The sequence below is a fragment of the Eptesicus fuscus genome, chromosome 10, assembly GCF_027574615.1.
Source record: "Eptesicus fuscus isolate TK198812 chromosome 10, DD_ASM_mEF_20220401, whole genome shotgun sequence".
Lineage (NCBI taxonomy): Eukaryota > Metazoa > Chordata > Mammalia > Chiroptera > Vespertilionidae > Eptesicus > Eptesicus fuscus.
The window spans coordinates 11,045,888-11,069,488 of NC_072482.1; the positions used below are offsets into that span (position 1 = coordinate 11,045,888).

General features: G+C 41.4%; 1 protein-coding gene across 5 annotated transcripts in view; it reads left to right on the top strand.

Annotated features, from left to right (window-relative positions):
• LOC114235287 (adenylate cyclase type 10-like) overlaps window positions 1-23,601 on the top strand; it is a 44,586-nt gene that overhangs the window by 15,180 nt on the left and 5,805 nt on the right. For 3 of the 5 annotated variants that reach the window (XM_028161165.2, XM_054722425.1, XM_054722428.1), the window contains exons 10-25: window positions 3,140-3,216; window positions 3,322-3,511; window positions 3,992-4,047; window positions 4,769-4,922; window positions 5,085-5,274; window positions 6,783-6,869; window positions 8,306-8,577; window positions 9,050-9,186; window positions 9,840-9,968; window positions 13,726-13,998; window positions 14,844-15,173; window positions 17,918-17,981; window positions 20,588-20,807; window positions 21,140-21,265; window positions 22,657-22,829; window positions 23,409-23,565. In XM_028161165.2, the coding sequence (XP_028016966.2) occupies window positions 3,140-3,216; window positions 3,322-3,511; window positions 3,992-4,047; window positions 4,769-4,922; window positions 5,085-5,274; window positions 6,783-6,869; window positions 8,306-8,577; window positions 9,050-9,186; window positions 9,840-9,968; window positions 13,726-13,998; window positions 14,844-15,173; window positions 17,918-17,981; window positions 20,588-20,807; window positions 21,140-21,265; window positions 22,657-22,829; window positions 23,409-23,565 (2,635 nt within the window). The remainder of the gene's footprint in view (window positions 1-3,139; window positions 3,217-3,321; window positions 3,512-3,991; window positions 4,048-4,768; window positions 4,923-5,084; window positions 5,275-6,782; window positions 6,870-8,305; window positions 8,578-9,049; window positions 9,187-9,839; window positions 9,969-13,725; window positions 13,999-14,843; window positions 15,174-17,917; window positions 17,982-20,587; window positions 20,808-21,139; window positions 21,266-22,656; window positions 22,830-23,408; window positions 23,566-23,601) is intronic. The other 2 variants (XM_054722426.1, XM_054722427.1) reach the window with 2 other exon arrangements.

A 23,601-nucleotide genomic window follows, 5' to 3' on the forward strand; every position in this document is an offset into this window, starting at 1 on the left:
TGGTCTTTCCCAGACCCATTAAGTTTTCTGGAATTCACACTGATATGATCACCCTCCTCTACATTCACCTCACCTTCCCACCTTCTATAAACTCCTAGTCCTAATTAATAGAAAATTATATTTTCCCACTAGTTGCACTATGACAAGGTTGGTTGGAATTTTTCAAATGACATATATTTCCCACTAGAAAACTATGGGGAAAGTGTATACATGAATGATTTGAAAAATAGTTATATCTAATGTTAGCATTGAGTCAAAGATTGCTTGCCATATTTTTATCAAGATAAATAAAATTATGTCACATATTTATATAATGCTTTAAATTTTATAGAATACTGTAATATATGATACCAGTGTGAAAATTTTTCTTTGTCTTTATACATGAGGAAACTAAGACCACAGAAGAGAAATTATTAGCATATAGCAGAGCTGGTAATGAAACCCAGATCTTCTGTCCTCAAATTCTGTCATTTTCATTACCCCACAACTGCCTCTTATAAAATATACTCTCCAAAAAAGATAGCATATATTACTAATGTGATATAATTGTAGAGGCATACTCATGGAATGTTAGTAATAAAATTTACATTATCTAATCCAACTCCTTATTTTACAGATAAAAAAGATGCTACAGTTGCTTCTTATATACTCAGACTCTTAGCCCATGACAGATATGTGTTGGCACTTCTTTTAGTCATGGTGGGGTCTACAGATACTTTTACAGCCTACTTTCAAATCTTATCTCCACTATGGGTGTGCTGGGCCATCTCATCCATTGCTGGTCTGTTCTGCTCTTGAATTTTGCATTGACCTATATATTTATATATTGAAAAAAGAACATATTCTTCATCAATGAAGAACATTTTTTAACATACCTTTATTGATTTCAGAGATAAAGGAAGAGGGAGAGAGAGAGATAGAAACATCAATGATGAGAGAGAATCATTGATCTGCTGCCTCCTGCACACCCCCTACTGAGAATCCAGCCTGCAACCTGAGCATGTGCCTTGACCAGGAATTGAACCATGACTTCCTGTTTCATAGTCGATGCTCAACCACTGAGCCACACCTGCAGGGCAAAAACATTTTTAAAAGAAGGAAGGAACATAAACTGTCACGAAGAACAAGGGGGATCGTAAAGTACAATAGAAAGAAATAAGAAGTAACCAAGGGAGAAAAGTGTTATTTGTTTAATTATCATTGTCTTGTTAATAGCTGAGTTTCTCGCAACTATATTCATTCAACAAGCATTGGTTGAACACGACTATGAGTCATTCATTGTGCTAGGTTTGATGGACATAAAGAGAAATAAGGCACTACCTCCTCAGCTAAGTAAACCACTCTTTTTAATACAATGAAATTTAACTGCAGGAATAAAATGCTATAGGAGCTGCAACAAAGTGCTATGGAAAGAAATAGTTAATTCTCACCAGAGATTCCAGAGAAGTCATAACTATAGAAATAAGTTTGAGCTTGATTGGGAATAAAAGAAGTTTAGTATGTGGAGAAAATGGGAAAAGGCATTTTAAACAAAAGAAGCATGATGAAATATTATAAGGTTTTTAATCTTGTTCTTGTTATGACAGCAGAACCAACTGCCTGGTTCTTGTCTTGGGTGTCTCTCTTATTTGCCCTGGGCAGTTGGCCCAGTGAATGAATGGTAAGAGTCTTCAAATCTGTCATTCCGGTAAATTCTGCAAGAGAATTTTAATGTCTCAGGAGACAATAATGTTAGGATTGTTGTTACAATTCATGTCCTATGAACAACTGAAAATTTATTTGTAACTTAAAACTATGCTCACTGCACCCTCTTTCTCCAACCACACATTTTGTTACTTCTCACAGGAAATTTTTAAGTCAGTCAAGTAAATCTACTTATTCTCTGTTCATTGCCACCTTTGAATCTTTGCTCGCCTAGAACAGTATATGCCCTCTCTTAAAATAATTCATATTTCCAGTACTTTTCCATCCATGGACTAGGCAGGACCTCTTCTCCCTTCACCTTTCCCTACTCTTGAACTATTCCACTCTAGCCTTCTTGAACTATTCAGTTTTGCAGAAGCACACCAGATTCTTCAAAGTCTATGCCTTTTCCACTAGACAGAATGCTGCTGCCCCATTTTGGCAGTACTTCAACCTTAAAGATCCAATCATATGTCCTCTCCTTGATGAAATACTTTTTTTTTTTACTCTCCAGTTAATGCTTCCTTCTGTTTGCTCTGTTAATTTGCTGTATTGCTCTCTAATATGTAGTATTTGTCTTGTTAACCTATAATTATGTCTTTTCTCCTTCCTCAATCCCTGTACTCTACTCCTCAGATTGAACTTCTCCAGGGAAGGGTATTCTTGAACAGGTCCATATTGTATAAACACCCAGCCCAATGCTTGGTACTGTACATACTCCTCAATGCCTATTAAATGGATGAATGTATACGTGTATGAATGAATGAAAAAAACATTACTTATTTTTTAAAATGTTTATCCCAGAGTCTAATTTGCTTCAGGAAGCCTTCCATCAGCAGCCTGATGTTTTGGTTATTCCTTTACTCTGACATGCTAGCATTATTTGATCCATTAGCCCAGTTCTGACATCAGTTGATCTATTTAACTTTCAGGTTTTATCTGAGGCAGTGTGGTATAGTGAAAATAACATTGGTCTAGGAGTCAGAAGGCCTGGGTTCTCATTCTAATTCTACTGTTGACTTTTGCAGTGTGACTCTGGGAAAGTGAATTAACTTTTAGTTGTTGTTGGTGGTGGTAGTGGTGGTCAAATGGGGTCCAAATATCTGCCCTATATACTTCACATGTTTGTTGTTAATTATCCCTTAAAGGATCAAACGAGGTAATCAATTTGAAAGAACTTCAAAAAGCATATATAAAGTATCTGACAGATATAAAGTATTATAGCCATTTTACTAATAATTACTCCCCAACTAAAACTCCTGGAGTAGGGGGAGCCATTCTGTTCCTTTTGGTTATTTCTCTAATATTCATTATTTTATACCCATCATGTGATGTAGACTGACAGCAGCCTCTGCCTTTTTCATTCTGAGCTCTAAAACTAATCTTCTGGATCTGGGTAATGGCCAATCTAGTGCCTGACCTGGAGGCTTCTGACTGTTGCTTTTCTGATCCCCAGGCTTGTTTCCATCGGTATCACCAATGGACCAGTATTCTGTGGCGTGGTTGGGGCAGTAGCAAGACATGAATATACAGGTAGAATAGGACACTGGACTGTTAGTTCTCTGACTTAGTGGGTAAAGATGGAGGAGGTGATCCAAAAATTCTGCATACTTTTTTTTTTCTGTTTCCTTGACACAGTTATTGGCCCGAAAGTGAGCCTTGTGGCCAGAATGATAACTGCTTATCCAGGTTTGGTGTCTTGTGATGAGGTAACATATCTAAGATCCATGCTACCTGCTTACAACTTCAAGAAACTCCCAGAGAAAATGATGAAAAACATCTCGAACCCTGGGAAGACGTATGAATATCTTGGCCATAGAAGATGTATGTGAGTGTCATTATGTAATGGTTCATTCCCATCTCTTTTACAGAATCAGGGCATAGGAGTAATCAGTGTTTGATTGTGTGACATTAGAAAGAAAGATGCTTCTAGTACCGACCTGGTAAAATAAGAGACATAAGAGAAGGGTTTTGTTCCTGAGATCCTCAGCTTTTATGTTGAGCTCTTCGCTAGTTCCTCAGTGAACTTGTTATCCAACAGGAAGAGAATAGCAATAGGTCATTAATCTAGGTGTTATTTTTTTCTTTCTGTACTTCATACTTCCCTGAACATAGAACAATCAATAATACTTCTTTCTCCATTCTGCCAAATTTTTTAAAAATGCTTTTTTACGTAACTCTGTATCTCTTGAACAATCTGAAAATACTTATGTATGAGGACAATTTTTCCTCTGTTAATTGGAGATATATTATCTAACTATCCCAATCTATTTTTAATAGACACATTTCCCTTTGTCTTTTGTCCTAGCATGTTTGGGAAGAGACATTTGATCAGAGTGAGAAGTAAAAATCACCCTTTGTTTGGTGAGTTTTCTTTTCTATCTTAAATTGTATATTTTTCAGCTATAGACGGTGATTATGATTAAAAATTTTTCAAGATTAAATGCTTCTAAGATGTATCAGAAATGGAAAGCAGCCTTCTTAGTGCATTTATGTTCGTTTTGAAGAGGACTTGCCATTTCTTTTCCATATTGAATGTTTAAATTTCAGGGGGAGTCCTATCGCTTTGCCTGAGAAGTACCAACATTTAATAAGAATCTTTGTAAGTCAGAGTTCAGCTATTGAGATCTGACCAGCTTGTTGTGGCTCATCTATAGAGGGAAATTCTTCATCCTTAGACAGTGAAGATAGCATCAATTTACTTACACTGTAAATTTTCTATCTTTATATGTCTTTTATCTGAATTTATTAGATAGTACATTATCTTTACATAGCAATGATGGACTTTCATTAAAAATTGTTATTGTAGAAATTTTTACAAAAAGCTAAGACATATCCATGTGGTACCTAATTGTCCAGAATGTCATTACTTAGACTCTGGAGCAAACCACCATGCCCAGCACACATCTGTAGAGGCCAAAATTAATTTTCTGGGAAGATATGTGAAGCTTCACCAAAGAATGGGATTCTGCCAAGAATTCTGGGGAAGAAATGGCATTCTGAGACTTAATTTTTCAAGTTAATTCAAATAAATTGAGTCTACTAAAAAGCACAGGAGTGTTAGGTGCTCCCTGTCTCTCTACAGACCGGGAGAAAGAACTAGAAGCCTTCCAAATGGCACAGCAGGGATGTTTGCACCAGAAGAAGGGACAAGCAGTTTTGTATGAAGGTGGAAAGGGCTATGGAAAAAGTCGGCTGTTGGCTGAAATAAACTTGCTGGCTCAGAAAGAAGAACACAGGTAAAGACACCTGCTTTCTGGCTTGATGTGTGCTTCTCTTGGGGCTCCTTCCCTTTGTTGGTGAGACTCTTGTGTCATTAGATTCCGCATCCTTGGGCTGGTAGAGTGAGTAACCTCTCCATGGGTCAACGGCCTCCCTGTGACCACAGTAACATTCCCCAGGGTGTTGTCCTTGAAGCTGAAGGAAGCAGATTCCAAGCAATACTTCTATGCCATCCAAACCCTCATGGCCATCTTCTTTGAGATTGATACATGCCCGGCCTTTTACCGGCAAGAGTGCCTACATAAACAGCTTTGTGGGAAAGTGGAGGAACCACTTCACTGCCTTTTTAATGACCTCTTCTTTGTAAAGGTAAGGAATGCAGTGTCTTTCTGAATTAGATTACTGATGTTATATATATACTAGAAGCCCAGTACATGAATTCATGCACCAGTGGGGTCCCTTGGCCTGGCCTGCGGGATTGGGTCGAAACTGGCTCTCTTGCATCCCACGAGGGGTCCCGGATTGCGAGAGGGCACAGGCCAGGCCGAGGGACCACACCAGTGCATGATTGGGGCTGGGGAGGGGCGCGGGAGGTTGGCCAGCCAGGGAGGGACTGCAGGAGGGCTCCTGATCAGCCGGACCCCAGCAGCAAGCTAAGGTACTGGTCAGAGCATCTGCCCTCTGGTGGTCAGTGCACATCATAGCAAGCATATGAGAGGCCTTAGCATATCATTAGCATATTACACTTTGATTGGTTGAATGGCCAACCAGACAACCAGACACTTAACATATTAGGCTTTTATTATATTGGATATGGGCTAAGAACACATAGTTAGCAATGGTGGAGGTGAAGCTTGAAACCCTTTTGACAGCAAAACCCAGGCTTTCTCCTTTTTGAGGAGAGTGAATTCTAGGATTGACTCTGGCACTTGCTAGTTGTATGTCCTGGCACAAATCACTTAGCCTCCCTGAGCTTCAGTTTTTTCACTTGTGAAAATGAGTTCTGTACTTATAGGGTTTTTGCATGGATTTTAAAGGAGATGGTATATAAGAGGTTGCATTGTAAATGTGAAAATGCTAAATCCATCAAGATGATCCTGACCAGTTGAGCATTCCCAGTAATTGTCTCCATGTCTTCTCTAGTCAGTTTGCAAGTGTTGCTCTTTAAGCCTATCTTCCCATGTCCTGGCTATGGAGGATGTCGCTTGAACCAGCATCTGAATCTCAAAGGCTTCCAGTGGTCCAGGGTGCATGTGGTACCCAATAGAGAGTAGGCTAAGAATTCCCTGGTCCACAATCCATTTTTTCATCCTCCATCACTTTTTCTAATCTACCCAGCCTGCAAGGAAATTTAATGGAAAATAGAGAAAACTAAAATCTGTTCAATCCCTCAGCATAGCCCTGTCTTTTAAGACAGGCCTTGCCTAGGGCTCTGGCTCTGGCCCTGCCAAAGTGGTTAAGGAGTAGCCTCACTTTGGTCCTCAGGTCCATGGTAACTAATGTGCCTTGGCCTTGCACAGGAAACAATGTTAGGTGATGTCTATTGCAGTTATTTCTGACAAGTCTCATGCACACATTCAACCTGGTATACTTGGAATAACTGGGGTACTGGAGCTGTCCAAAGTGACATTACTAGTCCGACCTGTCATTTATTCCTTAGTCATGACCCTTCAAGAGTTTGCCAGAGTCTGGTATGAAAAGGAGCTATCTCTCTCTAACTACCAATGTACCCTCTGATGTTTGTAACACCATGCCCAATACTGTATAATCCCATTCTCACTCAAAATAGAATAATTTTCGATTCCCTTTTGAGAATCTGTATATTTTTATTAGATTGTCATTTTGAATGCTAATAGATGAGTTATTTTTCTGCTCAGTTTCCCTTATCCTTCGAAGTTTCACACATGGATGACATGGCCAGACAAAAGAAGATTAAAGAGTGTTTTTTTCAAGTGCTACAGGAGGTGGGTACTTTTGCTACATACCATTAACTCCCAATATGTGGAGATGGCTTATGCTCATTTTAATCTAGCCACCTCACACCTTGATTTAGGCATTTCTTGGCCTGCCTATTTGTTGATATCTTCATTGTATCTATTTTTAACCTTGAATCCATCATATAGCACAGCACACAATAAAGGTCTTTGCTTTTTTCTGATCCTGTTTCTTAATGAAATTTTAACAGCTTGATTTAAAACAGTGGGTTGTATGCCCTGGCCGGTTTGGCTCAGTGGATAGAGCGTTGGCCTGTGGACTCAAGGGTCTTGGGTTCGATTCTCCAGTCAAGGGCATGTACCTTGGTTGTGGGCACATCCCCAGTAGAGGGTGTGCAGGAGGCAGCTGATTGATGTTTCTCTCTCATCAGTGTTTCTAACGCTCTCTCCCTCTCCCTCCCTCTCTGTAAAAAATCAATAAAATATATTTTTAAAAATAAATAAAACACAGTGGGTTGTAAATGCAGGTGGATAGCTATTAAAAATACAGATACTTAGACCCCCCCATCCAGAATTACAGAATCTATAAGAGCAGAACTGTGATAATTCTGGAAAGCAATCTAGAAGTAACAAGTCAAATTTTAAGAACATGCATTCTCTAGACCCAGCAATTCCACCCCTGGATTTATATCCCAAGGAGTGTGTTTATTGAATTGTTTGTTTGTAGAGGCTAAGGAGACATTGGCATGAACTCATAGATGAACACCGTGGACTATATTGCAGAAGTTAGAAGTAAGGAAAGAGATGAAAACATAGCGACACAGAGTCATCTTAAAAACATTCCTTAATAAAGAGAAACAATGAATCTGTTTTATAGTGCCACTTATATAAAAACAATATTCTTGACAAAACAACTATGCACATTTACAAGAACAACATACAAATGAAAGGTTAAATGATACACACATTGAAATGGTTACATGTGGCAGTGGGGAATGTGGGCACTTCTTTAAGTGAGGAATGTGGATTAAACCAAATGCAATTTTTAAAAATCTACATGAGTGGGGCCTGGAAATTGGTAGTTTTAGCAAGCACTCTCAGGAAATTCTGATTTGCAGTCTGGTTTGGAAATGACTGGTTTAAAGAATTATGAATTCCCTTTGCACAAGGAAATATTTGAAAGCTTTAAGTTTCATTTGGAGAATATTTTTATGCTTATTTTTTGTTAGAGTATTTTCTTGTCCAAAGAAACTCAGTACATTTATTTAGAATTTAGATATACAGGCTATATTTTGTATTTATAAAGTAAAATACTACCTGGACTTAGGTTATATTTTACTCTGAAAACCCCAGGCTGTATTGACATTTTATTTAAATTATTGATGAGAAATTCATGGTAGATTTTCAAGTCAGGTGACTTCATTTCTAATCAGATGTTGTCATTGTCTCTTTGCTGTTATTTCCAGGCAGTGAGGGAAACACCACTGATTTTTCTCATTGACGAGGCCCAGCATATGGATGCAGCTTCCTGGGAGTTTTTGGGAACATTACTCTCCAGTGCACCCATCATCATGGTGATGACATTGATGCCTACCTCCACCCTGTGTGGTGGGGCCCAGCACGTCCTGCAGAGCCCTCAGGCTATGCTGAAGCCCATTTCGAAGTTAGCAGCAAACTCACTATTGAAAATGGCATGTTGGGAACTAGGGGCGGTGAGCATCCCCCAAGAGCTGCAGATGTGAGTGGCTGTGACTAGCTGGGCACTTCATTAAGGGAGGAATGGCATTAGTAACCATGATGAGACCCAAGACTAGATATGAGGGTAGACAGTCCTAGTAAGCCAGTAAGAGGCTACTTCTCTGGGCTATCCACCAGGTTTTCACAGGACAGATAGGACTCGGATGGCTTGCTTAATGTGTCAGTTATATGTGGTCAGGCCAGTTTCTGCCAGGCCATTTAGCAAGGGAACATTAGTTCCTTTTAACATCAACAAAGGCAAAATAGTTAGAAAAGAAAAGTTACTGCCAATATAACTTTCAAAGCCAATCAGAATTTTTTTTACATTTCTGGGTTGCTGCTTCCCTCTGTTATTGTATATCGAGAGCTGACTTCAACAAAAGAAGAAATATTCCTATTATGAAACACCCTTATGCGTGGCTCTCTTCAAGTGGGCATCTTTAGTTAGCAATCCTGTACTTACCTCTCTACAGCTACCTTCTTCGCAGGTGCTTGGGAAACCCCCTCTACTGTAAGGCTCTATGTCGGGACCTTCTCTCTAAGGACATATTACTCTTTCATGACCTACAAAAGGGAGAGGAGGAGAACAGCAAGTGGGAGACCCTCTCAGGTAAGCTGAGCGCCCCAGGGTTCTAACCTTGTCCAGCTGCATCTCCCAGCCCTTATAAGGTACATGCCTATTCTCTGCTGACATTATAGGTAAGATTAGGCCTCCCTAGCTAAGTGAGTTATACAAATAATATGAAACTATGGTGAAAATACTAAATACCTGCCTCAGATAACTAATCAATCTAGCAGCATAGGAGGTGGCAATAGGAAAAATGGAGCCTATAAGCATGACAGTCCACTAGAGAGGATTTCTAAACATGAGAGTTCAGTAGAGAATTGCACATTACGTAGAGAAGTATGACTTGAGGAGTTGGATGGGGGAAATGAAAGAAGGGAGGAGGGTCGGAGAGGAGGAAAGGAAGAATGTGTAAATCTAGAAAGACATCCTAGAACTGTGGTATAATAGAAGAAGGGCTATTGGCAGGTAAACAGGAAGAGTGAGAATGTCAGATACCACATGGTGCAGAAAATGTTAGTTTCTAAGAGAAAAGTAGAGAGCAGGCAGGATGGGTGGGGTAAACCACTTAAAACGTGATATGCTCCATTCATCTTCATCCTTTCAGTTTCTTGGCTAAATTCTTGCATTTTTGTGCCTTTAAAACTGCAGTCACTGAGCATAGTGCTTTCCTCAGTCAAAGTGTTCTTTCCCTACAGCCAATGTCATGAAATCCACAATGTATGGTATTCCTCCTGTCAGCTCTGAAGAAGACCAGAAATTGTATGTCTGCACAGTCAAGGATGAGGTGAACTTGGATACAGTGCTTCTCCCACCATTGTTAAAAGGCATGTTCCTCAAAAAACTCAAGTGAACCAGTAACAGATGTCATTGCAATTAGTAATTTTGTGGATGACTGAGTATAGGTCTCTTATTATCATGCTAGTTTCATTTTTTAAAAATATTTTTATTGATTTCATAGAGGAAGGGAGAGGGAGAGAGAGATAGAAACATCAATGATGAGAGAGAATCATTGATTGGCTGCCTCCTGCATGCCCCCCACTGGGGATCAAGCCCATGACCTCCTGGTTCATAGGTTGAAGCTCAGCCACTCAGCCACGCCAGACAGGCACTAGTTTTATTTTCTTCTAAAAAAAAAAAAGAAACCTGCCTTCCAGAAAGAAGTTCTGACACTACCCGAAGAGCCCCTTAAATAACTGTAATGCTACTTGAGTAATGGTGTACTTAAGTGAGCCCATTGTTTTCTTTGGGGCTGACTGATGACCTGAAAACGTTTTTTTAGTTGTTTAACAAAAGCATGTCCTGAGTTTCTCTTTGTGCATATTCCTGTGCTGGAGGAAACAATAAGCAAGGGAGAAAATGCTGCTGAAATTTAAGAAACTCTGGTGCTAGTGAAGAGACAGTGTTACGCACATAGCAGGAGTTTAATAAAAAGAGGGCAAAGTAAGTTTATAATGACTTATAAGGTAAAGAATTAGGCATAATTAGACAGGGATGTTTTTCTTTTTAGAGATGAGTTTTTCTTTTAATAGTCAAGTGTTTGGTGGGCAGTGTACTATATGAAGCCCTCTGGAGGGATATGATAATGAATAAACATACCTTCAAGTCAAGGATGGTCTTGCTGAGAATATGAGACATACATATGAAATAACATGGTAGTTAAGAGCCAGGACTCTGGAGTCAAAGAAATCTGAGTACTGTTGGCTCCTGCACTGACTGGCTGTGGAACCTTAGATAAATTAATTGACTTATGTAAGTCTTAGTCTTCTCATCACTTAAATGAGGGTAATGATAGCTCCTACCTACCTCATGGGGTTAGTTAAGGATCAAATGAAATAAATCATGGTACATAATAAATATTCAATGAATGTCCACTTTTATAAGCTATTCTGGAGGTTTTTAAGTCCATGTAGAGACAGTTTATACTCCTATAGCTATGATAGGCCACACTTGGCAATGGCTTTACTAACATAGAGGGACCAAGTCAGGAAGTACAGCATGCTAGCAGAACAGCAGCGAGTGGTTTTCTTCAGTGGGAGTCCTCACAGCAGTTTCCACCGCTACTCTCTGGAGCCCCAAGGAATAGCTTAGTTGTGATGGAATGAGATCACGATGGATGGGTGCATATAAGCCCCATGCCCTGGCTAAAAACTGGTATCTCTTATAATAGTCCCGTATGCATAACTTCCAGGCCCTGCAAGGGACATAACCTGTTAAAAGATTTACTACCATCAAGAAAGCCCAAAGCTGTGGTTTACCTCTGGTGTTTATAGCTTCTTCAGTTTCCTTAATCCAAACTCAGCTTCCAATCAGGGGTCATTAATGATAGATCCTCCCTTCCCCCAACTGGTAGGCGGAGTATGACGTAACCTGCGGCCTGGAAATACCTGAGTACCTAACCAGGCACCTTATATGAACTATACATTGAACCACCAATCAACACCTGCCAAATACCCTAAGCTCTTGTTCCTATATGACCATACATTGAGCCACCAATCAGTGCGTGCTGAGTACACTAAGACCTCATTCCTTCCCATTCCTCCCCTCAAAAGGTGTGTTCACCTCCTGATTGATTTTCTCATTCTGGTACCAAAACCCGGGATTACAGGCTTTATTAGGGGAAAGAGACCTGCTGGGCTGTCTCCCAAGGGGAGAACAGCAGCACATGCAGAGGTGAACACGCCTTTTGAGGGGAGGAATGGGAAGGAATGGGGGCTTAAGTGTACTCGGCACGTGCTGATTGGTGGCTTAATGTATGGTCCATATGGGAACAAGGGCTTAGGGTATTTGGCAGGTGTTGATTGGTGGTTCAATGTATAGTCCATATAAGATGCCTGGTTAGGTACTCAGGTATTTCCAGGCCGCAGGTTATGTCATACTCTGCCCACCAGTTGGGGGAAGGGAGGATCTATCAATTTTTAGTGTAAGCAACGTTACCTGGTAATTCAGATGCCATTTGTCAAGATCCTGGGAAAGTGCTAGGAAGTTAATCCAAGGTCAGCACTTTCCACAGAGAAGGGAAAAGGATTTGTTAGCTCATAAGCTAAAATTAATAGCTCAGTCTGCAAAGCCTTGTTCTAAATCAGGGGTAGGAAACCTTTTTTCTGCCATAGGCCATTTGTATATTTATAACATCATTTGTAGGCCATACAAAATTTCCAACTTAAAAACTAGCCTACTACCAAATGATTTTGCAGGCCTTATACAGTCCTTGGCCAAACATTCCCCTGATCTAAATGAAAGGCTAAAGCTATATTGTGAAAGGCCACATAAATTATAAAAGTATTTAAAATGGAGCCCTAGCTGGTTTGGTTCAGTGGATAGAGCATCGGCCTGCAGACTGAAGGGTCCCAGGTTCGATTCCGGTCAAGGGCACATATCTCGTTTGCAGGCTCGATCCCCAGTAGGGTGTGTGCAGGAGGCAGCTGATCAATGCTTCTCTCATTATTGATTTTTCTCTCTCCCTTTCTCTCTGAAATCAATAAAAATATATATTTTAAAAAGTATTTAAAAAGGAGATTGACATGATTATATTTGTACTTTAAGTGTATAACTCTGCCAATACCTAATATGTTATTGGGATAAGAATGAGGGGAAGTTGCAGATGTTCAAAACAGGGTAGTATAGTGGTCCAGGTAAAAATGACTTTTTATACTAAAATTGTTTAGGAGGAAACATATGCAAGAACATTTAGAAGGAGGATAAGTGGGCGACCAGTTGGTTGTGAGGGAAAGAAAAAGGTTTAGAATTACTCCAAGATTTTTGGCTTGGTGACTTACTGGTTCAAAACAACTGCTTTAATATATGTATCATAATATGGAGAGATTTACTCTAATGCTTAGAGTTAATTAGCATCTTTATAATTATTAGAGTTCTGGGACCAGGAAACCTGGCCTCCATGTTTAGTCCAAAGTAAGGAGAAAAAGTCTGAGTACTTATTAAACATGAAAATGGGAAGAATTGTTAGTTTAGCTCCGTGGTAGGCAAACTGCGGCTCGTGAGCCACATGCGGCTCTTTGGCCCCTTGAGTGTGGCTCTTCCACAAAATACCATGGCCTGGGCGAGTCTATTTTGATGAAGTGGTGTTAGAAGAAGTTTAAGTTTAAAAAATTTGGCTCTCAAGAGAAATTTCAATCATTGTACTGTTGATATTTGGCTCTGTTGACTAATGAGTTTGCCGACCACTGGTTTAGCTGAATGATTCAGCTATATTTAATGGAAATATAATGATTTTTAAATATATTATAAAATATGTAGTTATATATTTTATGTTATAAAATATATAAATATAAAGTATATAATATATAATTGACAGCAAAGTGTCAATTGTCCTCATTTGTTCTCATGCTTCACCTCTAGAGTTTAAGTGATGTGGTGAAAATCTGATTATTGTTGGTTGAACAATGAATGAAGCATGAGAACAAATGAGGACATGGAAATAAGGCTCTCTGATGAGGTTTGGCTGAGTGAAGTAGGGGGTAGATAGAAAGTGAGCCTTTATATTTTTTTAAACGAACAGATTATCAACATAATGCATTACATGTTGTAGAAAAGCTTGTTCATTGCTGATTTTTTTTTCTCTAGAAATAGCTGTAAACCAACTGGATCAATTGAGCCCAGAAGAACAGTTGCTGGTTAAGTGTGCTGCAGTCATTGGTCACTCCTTCCACGTAGATCTGCTGCAGCACCTGCTGCCTGGCTGGGATAAACATAAGCTCCTGCAGGTGCTGAGGGCTCTTGTGGATATACACGTGCTCCGCTGGTGCAACGAGAGCCAGGAGCTTCCTGCTGAGCCAATATCAGTGCCCTTTTCTGTTGAGGTTATTGAAAAACACAAAGAGGAAAAGAAAAAGTCAGGTGAGGAAAAGCTGGATCCTTGTTCTCTAGCCTGAACAGAGAGCCTGGGGTGGGAATCGGGAAGGAGTAGTTGGAGTGGGGATGGAATCTGTGTTGAGAAAGAGCATCAATATCATATATCAAGGGCCTCAGTCTCTTAAAGCTTATAACTAAGAAATGGGAAAATAATTATTTTAATCATGAAGGAACCATGGTTATAGTGAATGAATAGCTTGTATTTTTTCAAAATTGTCTTAATTTCAAGAATTCTAACTCCTTGTTAGCACCATGTGTCAAGTATTTGTGTTTTAATTTTTGGTTCAGAAAATATTGCCATAATCCTTTATTGGCTTCTAGGTAGCAATAATAAGAAAGAAGTATAAACTATTTCTAATTTTAGAAAGTCAAAAAGAAGATAAATATATGTGGTACTGAAACAGGTATTCTCAAATTCTCCACATGAAAGAATAAACTTGTGACATAGAATACTCAAATTACATATAATCCACAAATAACTTTCTTCTTACTTTGAAATATGTTTGGGTCTTGTGTTTGAACAGAGCATTTCGGATGATTTGATGTTTTAATAATTTGTAATACAAAAGCTCATTTTAGGAGGAACAACTAAGAAATCTATCCAAGTGTACTTCTGTACCCCTGATCATTTCTGCGCCATGGTACTTTGTACTAGATATGGTCAATATCACTCTCAGATTGGTGTAAGTAATATTCTTTATACAAAGTAGGCAAATGGCAATTGTAAATTAAATTTCTTTAAAACTAGCAGCATGTGCTTAGGAGTTTGCTACATGGTAGCATGCAAGGACTTTAAGGGAGGCTCTCACTTAGATTTTTCTGTATTTCAGATGCTGGCTCTCCTCTCAGGCAAAAAGAGGAACTATTCCTACCTCAACCTGAGGTGCTAGAATTTGGAGTGCCTCTGTTACGGGAAGCTGCTTGGGAGCTGTGGCCCAAGGCACAACAGAGAGCCCTGCATCTTGAATGTGCCTGCTTTCTCCGAGACTTGGCCTGCCGCTGTGGGAGTTGCCAGGGCGGGGACTTTGTCCCCTTCCACCGTTTTGCCATCTGTTCTATCAAGAGCTCCAGAGGGACATCCCGATTCTGCAGTTACAAGGATACTGGCTCGGTGTTAACACAAGTGATCACAGACAGATTACAGCTGCCTTCTCCCCAAGGTAAACCCAGGGGGGCAGAAAGAGGATATATGGACGGCACCTCTCTTTATTCATAAGCTCAGATCTCTTCATCCAAAAGGTAAAATCACATTAAGGTAGAAAAATAGGTGGAAAGAGCCATTTATCCCTGAAGTACCAGAGATAAGAAAAGTGTAATCTCTGAGTTAAAAGGAACTTTAGAGGTCATACTTATTTGCATTGGCAATCTGGGGTAATTTTTGGTAAATTCCTTAACCTCAGTTAATTGAGAAAAACAGCAGTATCATTTTATAGGGTTGTTGTGCCAGGCACATGGTTAGTACACAGACATCTTAATTATTGTTTTTTATTGTTATAATTAATTATTCCACTCAGCACACATGTATGGAGTGTGTATCAGATGCGGTTAAGAATATAAAATGAATGAGCCTTGGTCCCTAAAATGATCAGTTTTGGGGGTGATACAGACATATAGAGAATTCCAACATGGAAAAGGAGATGAAAATGGCATACATATGGGGTGGGTACCTAAAGAAGGGGCTGTTAGCCGGCCCAAGGAATGAGTAGAAGAAGACTTTTCCTTGAAGGAGATACTGCCAGAAGTTAGACCTGGAGCATAGCTACTCAAAGAAGGTTGGATTAGTGGACAGATGTTCCCCAAAGTCTGTAACCCTTCTACCACATCTCAGATAAGCGTTCATGCATCTTTGTTTTAACATTTTTAGTTCTTTTACCTTACAGGACATCTTATTTCATTGCCAGCAACTATTAGAAAGTCTTTTTCTTCATCAGTGTGAAATCTACCTTCTGGCAACTTCACCCATTTGTCAGAGTTGTGTCTTCTTCTATAGTTGAAAACAGCTATCAAGATCCAACCAATCTTCTCTTTCTCTACTTTGATAGAAGAAAAGTTGGTATTGGTGTTGGCAGGGGAGAGGGATATGAAAGAGATGGTGCCATATTGGAGGTAAAGGACCAAAATGAAGGATTGGATCTATGATCCTAATACCTCTTCTAGCTGTAACATCTGGTGACTCTGAAGGTAGGCCAGTAACTTGGAGAAATTGGTCATTGACTGATGAACTCTATGAGCATTTGTACTTTTGCACTTTCTGAGGGCAGAGGACAATAACAGTGAGTGTCCTAGTCTGATATTGTGATGAGATTATGCTATCATTCACATTTCCTATGTAGCCTTGGTTTTGAAGAGGTCAGTTTCAGCTTTGGATTAGACATCCTGATCAATCTATATGAGAAAGGCTCCAGACTTTTCCAGCACAGCTGAATCCAGAAGAGGCCTCTGTGATGGCCACGCAGGTCCTGCACAGATCGAGAGGGTGCTGCTCACACAGGCTGTGAGGTGAAGGCGCATCGCATAGTGCTGCCAAACTCCAGTTTCTTAGTTACCTTATCCTTACCTGACATTATTTGACATCAGAGAGCTGGTACTTAACACAAGTCCTCTCTACAGCAGTTCTCTTAGACACCTTCCTTTTCAATCCCACCATTCGTGCTTCTGAGCCCTAACCCTAATATGTAACACTAGAGGCCTGGTACATGAATTCGTGCACCAGTGGGGTCCCTCAGCCTGGCCTGCGGAATGGGGCCAAAACTAGCTCTCCAACATCCCCTGAGGGGTCCCAGATTGTGAAAGGGCACAGGCCAGGCTGAGGGACTCCACTGGTGCACGATTGGGATCAGGGAGGGATGCGGGAGGTTGGCCAGCTGTGGAGGGACCGGGGGAGGGCTCCAGGGCGTGTCCAGCCCATCTTGCTCAGTCCCAATCGGCCAGACCCCAGCAGCAAGCTAACCTACCAGTTCGAGTGTCTGCCCCCTGGTGGTCAGTGCACATCATAGCGAGCAGTTAAGTGGCCTTAGCATATCATTAGCATATTATGCTTTGATTAGTTGAACGGTTGACCAGTGGACCAGACACTTAGCATATTAGGCTTTTATTATATAGGATGTCAACATCATTACCAGTGTGTTCCCAGTCTTTGCTTTTTTATCTTGGAGAAGGCGGCTGTAAAGGAAGAGTCAAATCTAGAGGATAAAGGCTGTTGAAGGCCAACTAAGGTTGAAAACCTGCTGGCCACCAAGACTCTAGTGCAGGCGTCCTCAAACTATGGCCCACGGGCCACATGCGGGTGTTTTTGCCGTTTTGTTTTTTTACTTCAAAATAAGATATGTGCAGTGTGCATAGGAATTTGTTCATAGTTTGTTTTTTTTTTTTAAACCATAGTCCAGCACAACGGTCTGAGGGACAGTGAACTGGCACCCTGTTTAAAAAGTTTGAGGACCCCTGCTCTAGTGGACTGTGGCATCATATGCTCTTGTGATTTTCTCACTAGGTTTTAGGTTTTGTGGTTCACTCTGCTGTGTCCATAAACCCAATCACGACATTTTCAGGGATTCCTACTATTAGAAGTAGCCATCAAACCAAGTAGATACATTCTGTATTTCTTTAATTACCAATAGTGAGTACCTCCTGGGAATTAAGAACTGGTTTGCAAGGTTTGAGAACTAAAGGAGTTACGATTTGAATTACAAATTGTTGCCTTTGAGGAATTTGCAATCTATTATCCTAATTTTGTGTGCAGGCAAATACTAAACATAAACTTATCATTATTATAATGGGGAGGGCGTGGAAATTATGCCGTGAACTAAGCTGCAGAGGAAAGATAGGAATTTAAATAGGAATTTAAAATGTCCTCAGTTAATTCAAACAGAGGTAACTAAAGATAATCATCTTTTTCTCCCTATAGATAGTTTTCAGTTCCAGACAAAACTGTCCAGAAGTCGGGAAGCCTTCACGAGTGCACCCTGCAGGTAGATGGAGATGCTGAGAATGGGCTGGAGGGGGCAGAAAGTGAGACGCAGCTGACCACTAAACTGGGCTCACCTCACCTGCAGACCAGGAAGGCATCTAACCACCTCAGATCTCTGCTCAAGTTAATAGAGATCCCAAAAGGCAACTTTTGATTCTTTGTAGAGAAATTATTTCTTAGTGGTTAAGAAAAGCTTCCAATAGCTCTCAAATGCATTGTACACATAGCAGAGGTTTTTTTGTTCAGCTATAAATTTGCCTTCTCAATTATTTTTGAACCCAGCTGATATTAAAATGAACTTATATTTCCTAACCATCTACCTCTGTTTTTTAAATGCCTGTCCCACTGATATTAAATGTCCCTACCTTGAGTTCACCAGCCATGCTATAGTCTTCTCTCTTATTCAACTTGATATCCTACTTTTCAAACATGAACCTATCCATATTTGACATGAATCACCTCCACACACGCCTGTGTGTCTGGCTCACACAGTTCTCCTTTTTTAAAATACTAAGTGGCCTCCATCTCCTTCCACTTATCAGAATGTTCACGAGCCTTCAAAGCCCTCCTTAGTGCCCACTTTTTTCGATCATTCCGTCTCAGAAAGACCCGATCTCTTTTGAACTCATGGTACCTGTGGAAAGTGCACTGGACTAGTAGTCAGAGAGGTGAGCTCTAGTTTGGGTTTACCCAGTAGTTTTGAGTCCCTATATAAGTCACTTAAGCTCTCTCAATCTCAGTTTCTTCATCTGCAAAACAGTGTTAACTTTTTCCTGCTGGAATGACAGGGTTATTGCAAGATAAGATGGTGATGGTATATAAGATAAATTCAGATGTGCTGTGACAAAGTTCAAATACGCTAATAGATAAATGTATTATTATATATTGCTTTCTATCACTTTTGTGTTTTTATTTAGCACATTGTTAATTTACTCTTCGGATGTGGTCGTTTCTCCATTTAGTTTGTGAGGTATTAAATTGGCTTTAGGTTTTTAAAAATCTGTAATAGGACTTTGCCATTATAGATTAGGCCCCTGACTTTTATTTTTTTTTATTTTTTTTTTTATTTTATTTATTTATTATTATTTTTTAAAATTTCTTTATTGATTAAGGTGTCACATATTTGTCCTCATCCCCCCATTCCCATCCCACACTCATCCCCCCCATTCCCATCCCACACCCCTCCCCACGGATGCCCCAACCCCCTGTTGAACTTAACCGTTGGATAGGCTCATATGCATGCACACAAGTCCTTTGGTTGATCTCTCCCCCCCCCCTCAACCTCCCCTATCCTCTCTCTGAGGCCCGATAGTCCAATCGATGCCTCCTTGTTTCTGGTTCTGTTCTTGTTCATCAGTCTATGTTGTTCATCATTTCCCCTAGATGAGCGAGATCATGTGTCACTAGAGATATACTTATAAGAACTGAATGTGAGACGAGCAATAATAGTTATGCTGACAGGCAAATGAATCAGTCTGTAGTGAGTTTCTTTCTGGACCAACAGTTCTTTAGAGACCCAATTTCAATGTCCACCAGTTCCTTATGTGTACATGTCAGCACCGACCCCTCAGCTCTGGATGGTGGACAAATGGTGGTAACGGAGGTCCGACTCCCTCTGGTTTGGTCTCGGCCAGACCCAGGGGCACGGCTTCACCTGGACTCAGGGGCGCGTGGCCTCACCCGGAGCTAGGTGCGCGAGGCCTCACCCGGACCCAGGACCCAGCCTCACCCGGATCCAGGGACACATGGCCTCCCCTGGACCCGGGGGCGCGTGGCCTCTCCCAGACCCAGGGGCGCGTGGCCTCACCCGGACCTAGGTGCGCGAGGCCTCACCCGGATCCAGGGACACATGGCCTCACCCGGACCCAGGGGCGCGTGGCCTCTCCCAGACCCAGGGGCGCGTGGCCTCACCCGGACCTGGGACCCAGCCTCACCCGGATCCAGGGACACATGGCCTCACCTGGACCCGGGGGCGCGTGGCCTCTCCCAGACCCAGGGGCGCGTGGCCTCACCCGGACCTAGGTGCGCGAGGCCTCACCCGGATCCAGGGACAGATGGCCTCACCCGGACCCAGGGACGCGTGGCCTCTCCCAGACCCAGGGGTGCGTGGCCTCACCCGGACCCGGGACCCAGCCTCACCCGGATCCAGGGACACATGGCCTCACCTGGACCCGGGGGCGTGTGGCCTCTCCCAGACCCAGGGGCGCGTGGCCTCACTCGGATCTAGGTGCGCGAGGCCTCACCCGGATCCAGGGACACATGGCCTCACCTGGACCCGGGGGCGCGTGTCCTCTCCCAGACCCAGGGGCACGTGGCCTCACCCGGAGCTAGGTGTGCGAGGCCTCACCCCGGACCCGGGACCCAGCCTCACCCGGATCCAGGGACACATGGCCTCACCTGGACCCGGGGGCGCGTGGCCTCTCCCAGACCCAGGGGCGCGTGGCCCCTGACTTTTAAAAACTTACAGAGTGATGGAGGAGAAGGATAGACAGAATTAGTGAGTTATAAAGGAAAGCTTCCTGGGAAAAGTGGCTTGGAGTCCTGGTAATGCCTGACAACAGTGGCTGCACCTGGCCATGCTCATTTCTTCATCTTCTCTCCACAAAGGTCAGAGGAAGAGTTCCTGGATCGAGTGAGCAGGACGCTGGCCCAAGCCAGCCCTGAGAACGACCTGCTGACCATGAAGCCCTGTCACTGTGAGGAAATCCTGAAGTTCGTGCTCTCGCCCCTCGCCCAGCACTGCCTGGTCATCGGAGAAAACACCTGTGCATTTTATTACCTGCTGGAGGCTGCCGCTGCCTCCTTGGACCTGTCAGATAACTACATGGTGAGCAAGCTCTGCTTTCTGAGATAAGCCCTTTTACTTGGGGGATTCAATTGGATTTCTTACTATCAAGTTACCTGGAGAGAAAGTGGGTGTGAGAAAAGACCTGGAAAGGGTTTAGGAGAAAACATAAGTGGGAATGTGGTACTGAGAGAACACCAAGCTGCCGACCCTGCTCCTGCCTGGCCATGTGCAGTTCAGCTCCCCATTTCTAACTCGAAATCCAACCTGATTGAAGTGCATATCTTGACCCTCATCAGATCCTTACTCCAGTCTTCACCTCTAGCATCATCTGAATCCTAATCCAGTTCCTCCATCCCTTGTCTGGTTTGGAGGCCTTCTTTTATTTGAGGAAGGCAAGCAGTCTTCTGGGCCAGCCCGCTGCATTCTCGTTTTTGAAAAAGCGCAAGGTGAAGATCTGTCAGTTTGAGGAGGCCACTTTCTGTCGTCTTCGGTCAGAGGTGAGAGCAGAGGTGACCTTGAAGTTTGGGTTATTTCTCCTTGATACTTGCCTTATTATTTCTTTTAAAATCCCTTTGATTTTTTGTGTTTGTGTATGTGCAGTTATAAATGTGATAATATGATAAAAGGTGTACAAATTCAAAACATGAAAATATATAATATGTAAAAAGTGAAACAACCTTCATATGCCACCCCCAGCATAGTTAATAATCTGGCTATATGCACAGTCATATCGTTATTATTTTGTTATTTTAAAAATAGAATCATATTTCTCATTCTCTTCTGTAGCTGACTTTTATTCTTAATAGTGAAGATTGAACATATTTGTGTATTGGTGTACATCTAATCACAGTTGTAGCTGCCAAGTATTTCACTGTATGCATATATCAGAGTTTACTTACTCATTCCATTCTTCAGGTGCACTATGGTGAACATCCTTGGAAATATCTCTTTCTCCTTTTGTGAGAATGTTTCTGTAGTGAGGGAGAAGATATGATTTTACATTTATTTAGTAAATATATTGCCAAATTGTTCACCAAAAATATATCAATTAGAGTTTTTTACACTTCTTTACAGCCTTACCAACATCAGATATTATTTGTCTTTTAAAAACTTGCTAATACATAAATGAAAGTTATCTTAAATAATATGGTACATTATTTTTACATGTTTATTAGTCATTGATTTTTCTGTGAATTGCCTAGTAATGAGGTGTAATAAAACTGTGATGTATAACTGAAAGTTGCTAAGAAAGTATATCTCAAAAGTTCTCATAACAAGAAAAAGAAGATGTGTAACTATATGTGGTGATGGACATTAACTTATTTTGGCAATTATTTTGTAATATGTACATATAATGAATCATGTACAACTGAAACTAATACAATGTTATATGTTGTTTAGATCTCAATAAAGAAAAAATCACATTGCCCACATTAATATACTCAATAAAGCTAGAAGAAAAAAAACCATATGGTTGAAAATCTCCCCAACCCTGTCACTTAGCCACTGTGTCCGTTCCCTAGTGTTATGAATCTTTATATGTGAGGTGATATTTCAGGTGCCTTCCGCAGCATCTGAATCTATGCCCAAATGACAATGCCACCTCAGTCTAGCAGCATCACTTTCTAGACCAGAACCTTCCTCTACTGCTCACTGACAATGTGGGGGTACTTTCTCCTTAACCCTACTTTCTCCTTTATTTGCTCATGGCCCTAGTAGTGCTTGATAGAGTAGCCAGGCTCTGCTCCAAATCAACACACTCACTCAAGCACCTCGTTGGCCCTAAGTGCACATCCGAAAATAGAAGAGCCAGTGTGTTATATCAAGGACCTTGTCCAGGGTGCTCTTCCCATATTTACATTACTGTTTCTTATCTTCCCATGTCTAGGTCTGTTTCAACATGGGACAGATGACCTTGGCCAAAAAACTGGCTAGGCAAGCCCTCCGACTGCTGAAAAAGAATTTCCCTTGGACCTGGTTTGGAGTCCTTTTCCAAACATTCCTGGAAAAATATTGGCATCCCTGTTCCCTGAGCCAGTCTGCAGACAACCCTAGTGAGAAGTGAGAAGCTGGCCAAGTTGCGCTGGTCCCCTTTAGGGCCACAGAGAAACTAAAGTAGGACGCAGCCTAGAGTTTTGCCATATTGACCTCAGACTCTTTTTTTAAGCACATCACAGACAGTTCTAGTTCTGCCTTATTTCCTAGCCAATTAGATGTAACAGAATGAGGACTTTTGTTTTGGGAGTGTGGTGTTACCCTGTCTCTTCCAAATAGTAAAGATAGGTGTGTGTGTACGTTCATGGATATACAGATATGTAACTAGGTAGCAATTTAATATTTGTCTGATACAAAAATTGCTACCTAAGTTATTGAGCTATAATCATTAAAAAGAAATATATTTAATCAAAATAGCAATTTAAAGAGTAAACCTTTATTTAAAAACTTCGCTGAACTTTTCCTGGTCAAGAGGGATGAGTTAAAAAGGTCTAAGAAGTTAGAAGTAGTTGCATCCAGAAACATTTCTGAGTTTGGAAGTCTGTAGCTGGCCCATGGATGGGTAGACTTGGGTTTCTTGTGGGGAGGGATAGTTGGGCGCTGGTGAAGAATAAGGCATGCTAACTACCCTGGGCTTCACAACAGAAAGAAGAAGTTGGCAGTCCTGCAGCAGCGGGTGCAGTGCCTCTCGCTGCTCTGGCAGCTCTATAACCTGGAGGCCACAGCCAGCAGCCGCAGGTTTGCCTGCCTGGCCACGCTGATGCAGAAGAATTCAGCCAAGGAGTTTGCAAATGAAGCCCAGGTAAACCAGTCCTTGCTTTACCTCCAGATCTACTCA